The sequence below is a fragment of the Malania oleifera genome, chromosome 3 (assembly GCF_029873635.1).
Source record: "Malania oleifera isolate guangnan ecotype guangnan chromosome 3, ASM2987363v1, whole genome shotgun sequence".
In the NCBI taxonomy this organism is placed as follows: Eukaryota; Viridiplantae; Streptophyta; class Magnoliopsida; order Santalales; family Ximeniaceae; genus Malania; species Malania oleifera.
The window spans coordinates 61797185-61809316 of NC_080419.1; the positions used below are offsets into that span (position 1 = coordinate 61797185).

General features: G+C 36.7%; 1 protein-coding gene across 2 annotated transcripts in view; it reads right to left on the bottom strand.

The window, feature by feature from the left end:
* LOC131152287 (uncharacterized) overlaps positions 1-12132 on the bottom strand; it is an 86126-nt gene that overhangs the window by 14511 nt on the left and 59483 nt on the right. Inside the window, exon 6 of one of the 2 annotated variants that reach the window (XM_058104097.1) lies at positions 6694-6791. In XM_058104097.1, the coding sequence (XP_057960080.1) occupies positions 6694-6791 (98 nt within the window). Of the gene's footprint in view, positions 1-6668; positions 6792-12132 lie in introns of both variants that reach the window. The other variant, XM_058104098.1, reaches the window with a different exon arrangement.

Consider the following 12132-nt stretch of genomic DNA (forward strand, 5'->3'; position numbering starts at 1 on the left):
CGGCATTTCCATTCAAGTCTTTCTTGTAACTCTGATTAGTAACTATTCCAGTAGCAGCTTTCAAAATGCAAAGAGGCAACAAGATTTTATCGTAGTTCTCTTTTCTTAGTATGGGGGAAAGGAGTAAAGTTAGAGATGGGGAGAAGAAGAGAAAAAGAAATGAGGAGAAGAAAAAAATAAAAGTAGAAAAACAATTGGCAGTTTCCTATAGTATATCTATAGCTCTACATCTACCCTCTTATAGTAATGTATTAATAATAAAAAGGCACAAAAGAAAAAAATGCCCCATCTGAAACCACATAATTACTAAAATAGCATATTCTCTTTTTTTAACACTCCCCCTCAAGCTTGAGGCTCAAGCTTGAGGTGAATAAACATTACTTAACCTAGCTTGTTACAACCATTAGACAAGGCAAGTTTAAATAAAGCGTTTTGAAAATATCGTCTAGTTGATCCACAAATATCACAAATGGAGTCTTCACAACTTTCTTGAACACATAATCTCTCAAAAAATGAAAGTCAACATCAATGTGCATTGTCCTCTCATATAAAAGCTAGGTTGCTAGCAATATAAATAGCAGCTTGATTATCACAAAACATATTTATGGGCTTTGTACCCAACAATCTCATCTCTAACATAAGAGACTTCAACCACACAAGCTCATTCACAGCATGAATCATATAGCTCATTATTTTGCTTTAGCACTGAACCATATAGCTCATTCTTTTGCTTTAGCGCTAGATCTTGCTACTGTAGTTTGTTTCTTACTATGTCATTTAACAAGATTACCTCTGAAAGATGTATAGTATCCAGCAGTATACCTTGGATCAATATCCCAATCTGAGTACCACCACGATCTCATGATTTCTATTACATGTATGACAACCGCCTTTGAGGAACTGAAGAGTCCTGAAAACAGCATCCTAGTGTAGCTGTTCGAGTTTTTACTCCATAAATTGACTCATCACGTCCACAGCACATATGTCAATCTAGTAACAATCAAGTAGATCAACTCACCAACTGCCCATATCAATAATTGTCTTCAAAGTTCAGTCCAACATCCTTAGACAAATTTACATATCAACTGGTTTAGCTCCCAACATACCGGTCTCACTCAATGAGTCCAACGTATATTTTCATTGAGATAGATTTAACCATTTGTAAGGATTTAATAGACCTGAATTCGTTGAAGGAAGTTGTCCATGATCACATAAATTGGTGGAAAAGAATTCATGTAGCCGATCTCACCTAGTGGAACTTAAGGCTTGGTTTGTTGTATAGATTTAACCATTTCTTATGCCATAAGAAAGTAATGCAAAGTACTTCAGTCCTTAATTTGATTTTTTGATTTAAGCCACTCTTATCTATGCCACTCCTTGACCAAAGTAACACTAGATAAAAACTTAATGATTAGAGTAGCACTGGTAAACCAAATATAGACCATTATACTAAATTTGTAAAATTAAGCTTGAGACTGCTTAGGAACATAAATGGCCTAATGCAACCTAAGTACCTAACCATCCTCCCACTAAGCAATATACCCAAGAGGTTGATACATGTATACTCTTTTAGAAAATCTCCATACAACGAGACACTCTCCAGATCAAACTAGTACGAGGACCAATCAAAATCAATTGCCAATGAGTACAATACATGAAAAAAATTTAGTTAAGCAACAAGATTGAAGGTCCCAAAATAATCAATACCATATATTTGGGTGTATCTCTTTGCATCCAATCAAGCCTTAAGTCATTTGACGTAGTCATCAGGAAGATATTTGATGATGTAGATCCAACAACATCTAACCAACTCCTTACCAAGAGGAAGATCCATAAGTCCAATGCTCCTCAAGTGGTCAAGGCATCCATTTCTACATCCATTGCATGCTTCCACCCAAGTATAGCAAGCACTCTAACATATGTGGAAGGGATAAAAAATGGGAATTGACAAGGAAAAGAATGCACAAGACTAGAAAGGTGTAGAACTGAAACATGAGCAATAAAATAAGCAACTAAGGACACTTGGGTATACTCAAGTAACTTTTCCATAAGAAATTGACAAATCTAAATCATGGGATGTATCTCCAAAACTAGAAGTTGAAATGGCGAAGGGAAAAATAGTGGAACATGAACAAAACATGTGCCCTAAAGACCAAGAACAACAAAGAACATGGATGATCCTAGATAGATGGTAGAAGAAAAAAAGGAAATTTTCCCCCCTAATACACTGGAGGGCATCTTGCTAAGCAGAAAACTAGCATTGGTCAAAAAAGGGTTCTAGGAACATGCATGTGAAAGAGTAAAGACCGTGCTATGTCAAGTAATGTCCATGATTTTAGTCTAACTATTCCATTAGAGGCATGTACCCATGATGCTTGATGAATAATCCCTTTGGACAAGCAAAAAAACTGAAACTCATTTTGAAAAAATTCAAGTGCATTATCAAGTTGAAAATTTTGAATGCCAAAGCCACACTAAGTTTTTATTTCCCAGTGGAATTAAGTAAACACATTAAGAAATTCAGATAGGTCTTTTAACAAATAGATCCAAGTCATACGAGAAAAATCATCCACGGACACAAAATATTGATGACCAATCAAATTTCATGACTCTACGCAAACCTCAAATCTGTAAATTAATAAGAGAATACAATGATTTACTATGAGGCTTGACTTTAAATTGAAAAAATGTCCAAATATGCTTTTCCTAATTGACAAGCAGAACACTCAAAAATAGAAATAGACTTGAACAGAGGAAAAATTTGTTGCAGTTTTTAAAGGGATGGATGACCCAAACGAGCATGCCATTATATAAAGAAAGGCTAAATAACACAAAGAGAAGGAAAAAGGTTACACAACATTTATATGATTTAGTTAATTGACAAACTAATAACAAGTTGAAGGAAATTTAGGCATGTATAACACAAAGGAAAGAGGAATAGAAGGGGAAAAAAAGAATATTGCCAACCAGAAACAAGTGTAATTGAACAAGTAATCTTCGAGTTCAAAGTAGTGGGTTTCAAGGACCGAAATAAATTAGGAGTAATAGTCATATAGGATAAGGCAATAAAATCAACAACCTAGGGTGAGGAAGATAAAGAGACAAAATGTCCTAGCCAGCCATACCTAAATGGACCACCATAGCACTAGATATAGAAGACCGAGTTTGGAGTCGTCAAACCATGTGACCGAGATTGTTATACTCCTCTTAGAACATGGTAGATGATATTCTCAATGCCCCAATGAAGCAGCTAGATCCATTTAAAGAGTCAACAATAGAATCACCCTCAAACACGAGACTCACTGGCCAAAGTTGGTGTATAATGGAGATTTGAATAGCGATTAAGAGCATAATTGTCCTTGCCACAATGTGTACAAATGTGACAATTGCCACGATGAACTCCTCATCCTGATACACTACCTCTACCATGACCACCATCCAAAAATTGTCCTCTTCCTTTAAAACTTCCCCTACCATAGTTACAGCCATGTCAACCATGACTAAGCCACCATGAGAAGAAGTTAGAGAAGAAAACTGAGAGCCATCTTTGGTCATCCTTTCAACTCTAGCATATGCATCATTCATGGATGGTATGGATTCACTCATTTCATGGGGAAGAATTTGATTGCAGATGAGTTGAAAGCTTAAGACTCAACCCAGATAGAAACTTGGCAACCAAGAACTCTGCTCGTTGCCTCGTCATTCAACAACTAACTAGTTCATAGATGTTCCTCCCACATACCAAAGTTCTATAATACTCAATAACAGACCTTCCTTCTTGGACATATTTGAAAAACTTCTCAAATCAGTCAAAGAATGCAAGGTAGATTTTTATCTTGTGAAAAGCTTTCAAAAAGATCATCTCATACAACCTTACTGTTCTATGATACATCAAGTTCACAGCAATTCGTGGATAAAAGCTATTCGATAACCGCATGATCAATATGTCATACTTCTTCATCCAATTTTCATAATCCTTGGAGTTTGGAAATGGAGGAGAATGCAGCAAATACTTGGACTTACCTTTCGCATTAATACATGCACTACTTGATACCACAACACATAGTTGGTGGATCCAACCAATTTGGTGGCTGTGATCTGTATGTTACTATAGAAGCCATCAAAACCACCCCCAATACACCACAATCAGCACATGCCAGTATATGGGATGAACAATACGACATCGAATGAATCAGGCAGTACACACTAGCACAGAACAGCACTTGACAACTTCAAAGATGCACTTGCAGCATTAGAACTTCAAAGATTGGCAACAACTATGATTACAACTGAAGTTACAATATCCTGCAAGGAATTACTTGACCGCAAAGAACAGGACAGACCACAAAAAAAATCCTCAGGTACTCAAATAAACAACCTGCCAATAGCCATAGGCATTAATGGCTGGCTGCTACTAGAAGCAACTGAAAGCAAGAAGAGAAAATGAAGTCATCGAAAATCAATTGAAACCAGCCAGCAGATGATACAAGATTGCAAGCAAGCAATCATGAACACATGCAGCATCAAATCAGCATCATCATGCCACAATCAGCCTATGGAACAGCAAGGATGCATTATACAGGAAACAATATAACTGACTTCACATCAGCACAAGCACACACAGCAGCCTACCAAGGATGCTGCACTGCCTAGCTGAGAGGAAGAGTGTCCCTAAACAACTCTAAAACCAACCAAAAAATCACATTTGAGATGAGAACAGATTAGGGAAATATAAGGGAAAAAAAAAAAAAAAAAAAAAAGGTATCAAAATCAACTCAGTTGAAGTCAGATTTGGAGGAGATTAATGCACTGATACCATGTTGTAAAGTTAGAGATGGATGAGAATAGAGAAGAAGAGAAGAGGAGAAGAAGAAAAGAATATATTAAAAAAAAAGAACAAGTGGCAGTTTCCTGGAGCATATTTACATATGCTCCAGCTCCAGGTCTGCCCTTTTATATACTAATAATAAAAAAATTAAAAAAACAAAAAGACAAAAATTCCCCCACTCAAACCACATAATTACTAAAATAGCATATAAAAGGGCATATTTTTTACTTTGATGTGCCTAATTGGTACAGAGAAACAGTTTAAAGTTACAAATAAATAGCAGCTTCATGAACAATAGAAATGAATAAACGTTAGGTTTTCACTTCCTTTTGCCTGGTGTGCACTATCAGATCTGAGACTTTTGAGTTTTGACCCATATCTAATACCTGGTAGAGGCAATGCTTCTTGGTTAGAGAAACAGATTCATTTGATGGTGGCTCATCCATTGTGATTGCCCAAAACAATGAACACAGGCCTCGATGACATTTACAATAAGGACATTATATCCAAGAAAATTCTAGAGTCATTGTTTATGGCTTCTTTCAAGTATATCCAGCCAAAATTGGAGCCTAAACGCTAGGCGGATTTTAGTGAGGCTTCTCAATGGAAGAAAAACTTTGGCTGAAAGCTGAACTTTAGGAATTATAGGGACAAATGGTGATTCTTACAAACCGCTGTGGGTTTTTTTTTTTTTTCTCTATTCTAAATTTCTATACATATTTTGGGTCCACATTTTAAGGATAATATTTCCACAATATTTTTCTTAGTAATTTGATTAGGAAACCAGCACTTGAGTCATGCTAGGAAGCTAAAATACTACCAAGTGCTTTTATATCTTTTTTGTCCAAGAAAAGATGTAGTATATAAAATCCCCTAAATTTAATTGTTTTGTTACAGTTGGATTTGGAATTATGAGTTGAAGTTCAGTTGTTTTCCCTAGGGACGCCATTTTCCTTCGACTGTCCCTTCTCTTCCTCTGCCTCACCCCTTTTCTCTTGTCTCTCTTCCATCTTTGCCCACCATCTCCCTTCTCTCTCCTTTCCTCTCTCATCCAACATCACTTCCAACCTCATCTAATGAATTCACTTTTTTTAAAAATCTTTGATGCTTTCTACACTTTTCTCTTATTCCTTTCTCTTGAAGGACCCCTCCCTGTGTTCTCTTGGCTTCAACAATGATCTTTTCTCAACAATAGATAAATAAATAAATAACAAGCCATAGACTTGTCACTTGTGCAACCTAAACATGATCATAAAAATATATTTCAGAATAATTCAGCATCAGAAATATTTTAAAATATAGGATTTTAACAGGAGAAACATTTATAAGAAGAGAGGCCAGAAAAAAAAATATTTGAGCAATTTGTTTTTTAGGTATCACAAGAAAAAAAACAGAAAAGAATTAATTTTAGCTCAGAGGAAGAAATGCATGTCTGAAAAATGAAATTAATATCAGAAAAAGATGTCCACAATTTTCAATACCGTAACTTGAAAGTTATCCACATGTTTCATGCTATTGAAGAATATTCTGTGAATTTTTCTAATTATCAACACCAATAGTCTCAGTTATTCAATGAAGAAGCTGATGCATTTTACAAATTAGAACCGTACAAAATTCAAATGTTTTTTTCTCACAGCAAGAACATAACCATGCCAAATTTAATAAGAACTCGCACAAAAGTTGTTAGCATAATATTCTATATATTCCTAGAGGGTTTGGGGTTACATGATCTGATCTGATTTTGGATGGATGTGACAGGGACACTAATCAGTCAGCTTTAAAGTGGAGGTAAGAAGAACACAAATAAAATTCAGAGCACTCACAGTATATCAATGCTGACCTAGATAATAATATAAATGACTTACAGGGATCCTGATGTCAAGTTTCTCAAATCCATCTCCTCCAGTAATTTTGATTCTCAATGTCCGAGACCATATCCCAAAAAAAGGATCCCTTGAACCATCTGCACCATATTTAGCATACACATTAGGAGTTATCACTTCCACCACAGGATCTTGAGAACTTTGAGTTAGGAAATTTTAATTTTTCTATTGCGGGCTCACATATTTAAAAGCAATCATGTTATTGGGCTATTTTAATATTTATTGCGTATAGGCTTTGCAATGTGTAGAAACCCAATACTAAGTTAATTTATGACTAATGGGCTTTTAAAATAACCTAGTATATAAGGAAAACCTAATAGGGCTATGGTCCCCAAGTTAAATCAGAAACAATTTCACGTTCTTTCTTTTCCCCATCTAAAGAGAAGAACACAAGTGAGGCACTTAAGAATTTGACTGTGGAAGATCAAAATTCTCCGCTAAAGGCTGTTGGACAATCGAATCAGACACATCTATGGATCCAGGTATTTATTCCGCGTTTAGTTTTCTAAATTGAATAACATGATGATCTTGGGTTATTAGGTTTTATGGATTAAAGTTATTTCTAACAAGTGGTATCAAAGCCTAATCATGTTGTTGATTAAGAAACTGTGCATGATCTGATCTAGGAATGATATTGATTGTATTAAAACACTAGATCTAGGTTTTGCATGATAAAGTTTAAAGAAAACCTAGATTTGATGTGTTGTTGTATGATTTTATGGATCAACATGTTTTAGGGTTAAAGAAATTTTATAAGCCATGCTTAAAATCTTGTTTTTCCAGCCCTAATTTGGGATTTTTAAGGTTTGGGATCGGTTTGGAGTAATTCCAATCGAAACAAAAAAAAAAAAAAAAAGGAAATTCTTTAGGGCCCGATGGCTGAAAAATAAATAAATAAATAAAAATAAAAAAGGGACTTTAGGCTTCAATGCCGATGAAAGGGGGAAAAAAAAATGTAAGATAATTTGTGTATGTCTAGTGTTTTAGTATAAGTATATTGAAGTAATAAGTTGCCAAAGTAACCTCTATTATGTAGATGCATTTATATTGAAACATTAGGGACGTATGTGTGTTGTTTGTGCGAGTAATGATCGGCCCAAAGGAAGGTCATTGCTACACCAAACAACTTGCATACTAGCGGTGATAAATACGTTACAATTGTTAGGTTATCCATGTGAATAATAAGTCGGTCCAAAGAAAGGCTTGTTGTTTGACAATACTTATTATAAGTATCTGTCAACAATATTGAACCAAAGCAATTGATCAGTAGAGCTTATTCCAATCTAAACCCTCAATCACATGTCTATTAAGACTGTCCTTTAAATAAAAATTACAAAATAAGTCAATAATAATAGAAGATATCAGACATTGATCATTAGTGCTCCTCCCATCCCTCAAGTCTAGCTCCCTAATCAAATTCTTCCTCTTACTTCCATTGGCTAATCTATGGGATTGTGGGGGGGGGGGAGGAATTACAATTGCCATCTTTCACCCACTAAAATTTTGTATCTTGTCTCCAACTCGTCATTTCTTGAAAGATCACCTCTTCCAACTTGGTTTTAATAGAGATTCTTCTAGCCTCCTCACTATTTGACAACATTACCTCCTCCCTTCTATCCAAACCCGCCAGCTCACTCAAAAGACTAGATTTTCTAAGCCTAACATCACCGAACTCCCCTTTATTCTAAACTTTATGTTTTTCCTTCAGCCCTTTTAACTTCCTTATGAATCTAAATCCATCCCAAGCCCTCTCCACATCCTCACCCCATGAGTACCTAACCAAAGGCTTAAAAGTCGCATGATTAAGCCACATGTTCTCAAACCTGAAAGGTGTAGGACCCCACGACGCCTTACTAGACTCCAGCAAGATAGGGAAGTGATTGGAAGTTGTCTTATGAAGAGTCATATAAGATAGATTAGGAAACTCATCCTCCCACTCACGATAGAACAAAAATCTATCAAATCTACTAGCTATCGCTCTAGCCCCCCCCCCCCCCCACCCAAAACTAACTAAGTGAACGAAGCAGTCCCCAAAGGAAGATCTCTCAAAACGCAATCCCTAATTAAAGAATCAAACTTAACCATACTCGAGGTAGTTCTTCTCTCACTTTCTTCTCTCTAGGAAATCAAACCGCATTGTAATCACCTCCTATGATCCACCTAGGGGAGAAAAAGCCAAAAATAGAGTTAAGCTCTTCTGAATAGGAGTTCCTCAAGGTAAGCCTAGAAGGACCGTAAACTAAAGAGACCCACCACTGACCCCTCCCTCTAAATTTGAATAAAATTGACAAAGGAAAAAAACCCGTCAAGGTATCCACTTTCAAAATAGAGCGCAAATCCTATAAGACAAGAATGCCCCCTGACGCGCCTTTTGAAGGAAAAAATTCCCAATCCCTACAATGCCCATACCAAATAGTCTTTACCAATCCCTATATATCGATTCCAAATTAGTTTCCTAGATGAGTACAATATTTGGGGAGCTCTTATCCAATTACCTACTTAATCAAACTCCTCTTCCTTAAACTCCCTAATCCTCTCACATTCCAACTATCCTCATAATTTAATGTGTTTACCACCCTTCCTGATTCCTTTCTCACCCCTATAATTGATCGACAACACCAAGTTTTTTAACTCCTTCTAGACTTTATATTTTCTTCTCTCATACTTCCTAGATCTCAAACCCAACCTAACCACTTTACCAATCAGGTCAAACAACTCCAAACCCATACCTTCGAGGAGTTGTTGCGAGTCAAGGCAATCTTTCTCACCTCCCTTAAAGCTAAGGTCAAGACCCTCCCCCTTAGAAAAATCATCCTTGTGGCAAAAAGTTACCGTAGAAAGCGTAGGATTAATAGGGATGGGTAGGATGCCTTTACTACTCTTAGATGTACAAGGGTCCCCTGAAAGAAGATCCACTTTCCTAGTAAGATTCCCCCCCCCCCCCTCCCTTTCCCTTGATATCACAACAAGGAACGACTGAGTTAGAAAACAAGGTAGGGACTAATCCTATGGCTAGGGTCAAAAGATAAGTTTCTCAAGCATTTAAAGCATTTGCCTAGTCACAATTGCACTTGGAAAAATGTTTGCTTGCTTGTGCAAATTTGAGTTTGAGTGAAGACTAAGACTCTCCATTTGCAGCTAACTCGATTTTGAATTCTCCTCCTTGTTAGCCTCACCCTCTTCTAGGTCTTCATTGGGATTTTTCAAACGAATGAAACACTCCTCCATCCTCAAATTCAGCTCTTATCTAATCAACCAAAAACTCCTTCTTGGATTCACACATGTTGCCCATCTCCTCATTTGAATCAAACATTGAACACTATTCCTAATCCCCTTCAGAATTCAAGTTCATCAAAGCAACATGATGTGTTGCTGTTATATTAACCTGCTTGCCACTCTCTGCATCCTATTTCTTAGCGCACTCTATCATAGGTTCCCCCGAAAGTGGACACTCCTTTGAACTCTGTCCAACCACCTCTTCTTGATTCTCTAGTAAACATTTTGCCCTTTCTAAACCAGGCCTAGTCTGTTGCAGTTTTGAATTGGCTCTCAGCATTTGGGCCCTTTTCCTTAATGACCCAAACAAATTTCATCTTTCTTTGCTTGGGACAGACTCTGTGATTGTGCAAGGTAACCATTTCTAAATCCTTCTTTAGCTTGGATCCTCCTTCGAGTACATCGGCATTGGATGAATACAGCGAAAATATTTGGAACACACTTCTCCTCACACTAGATGCCTCTGAACTAATATTCGATGAACCATAGTCCAAACACTTCTAGCTAACACTCTTAGCCAGAAGTGGTCAGAAAAATTACTAGCAAGCTTCGAGAAAGGCCCTCCACCCCTTCTTCTGATGACCCTCCGAAATGTAGACAGTGGATAGAAACTCATCGTTGCCTTTCGCCAGGCATATGTATCTGCCCCTACCATTTTCACAAAGCCAAACTAGTTCTTCCTTCGCCAACAAAATGAATGAGACAAATGTCCCAACATATTCTATAAAAAGGCAAGTCAAGGAGTCCATCTGAACCACAAAGAACACTTTCCTCTCAATTCTGAGGGAAGCGAACTCTCCCATCCCTGATTCAAGCACTTGCAAAGGCCTTAGGCAATCCAAAAGAGTTACAATGGTGGATACGAGAGGGCCAGAGTGAACAACAAAATGACGAAAGGAAATTATGCAAGACTAGGGTTCAGCTTGTGATTTTTCAAGTGACCGAGAATATCAAGAAGTCATTGCAAGGGGTTGGGGAGGTGTAAACAATGGTTAGGGAAAGAAAACAATCGTTTTGAGGAGTTGGGGAGGGAGTTTCAATTGAGATAAGTGATCAAGGTTTGAAGTCAAACATTAGAGAGACGGATACGATCGTCACTAGGGCTTCTGCCATCATTGAGGAGCACCCAAATATTTTAATGATGTGCTTGAAAAGAAAAAAATTGTGTCATCTCCTTTTTCGAGTAGTACTTCAATGTTGGAATAAAAATATTGTACATCGATAACTTATTTATAGCCACAAGTATAGATTGATGTCCTCAACTCAGGGTACTCTCCCCTAGTTTTTTGGCACTTGAAGAGGCTTTAATAACCATGTAGCCTTCTTCTATTGAACCTTGTCTTGCTAGCAGGTGAGATTGGTTTGAGATACTCATCCACCTCATCTCACATGTGTAGCCACTAGTAGCTTTGCTCCTACAATGCAAAGTCCAATGCCACCCTAGGTAGTAAGCTTGCCCACATGGTGTCATGACACTCTCACTACAGCATCGTCTTAACATCACAAGCTTGATGAACAAAGAGTTGGTTTCCGTGTATTAACAAAATGTGATCCTTTAACCATAACTTGTGCTCTTTTCATGGTTTTAAATCACGGTTGTGGGTAGCGTAACGTAACAGTAATGGGTGTAACGAAAAGCGGAAGTAGCGGATGTTACATAACAGGAAGCGGGTGTAACGGTCGTGAATTTTTTTGAAGCACGCAACCTTGTGCATATTGGTGTACTTGCATGTTTTAAACTTCTAGCCCTACTTAGAAAGAGTTTGTGTATTTTGGATCCTTTAGTTCGAGTAACTAAGTTATTTGGTAAGGGCAACAAGCTAGTTAACATTGTTTTAAACCACCATTGATAGAAAAATTACGTGTGTGTGTGTGTGTGTATACTTATACTTCTTATTGTTCTTTATGTGTGATAAATTCTTATGTGTGCTAAATTAATTAATAGAACAAAATACATTATACTCCATTAATCTATTAGACACATAAGACATACGAATAATACAAATATAAAATAGATAGAAAAGAAAGAAGGTTGAAGTTGAAAAATATAGAACATAAATATCACATTACTAATATTATCAAAATAAAATATTTTCCTAACAAGTTAGTATTTCAAATTATTAATTAATAAATCTATTGTGAGTA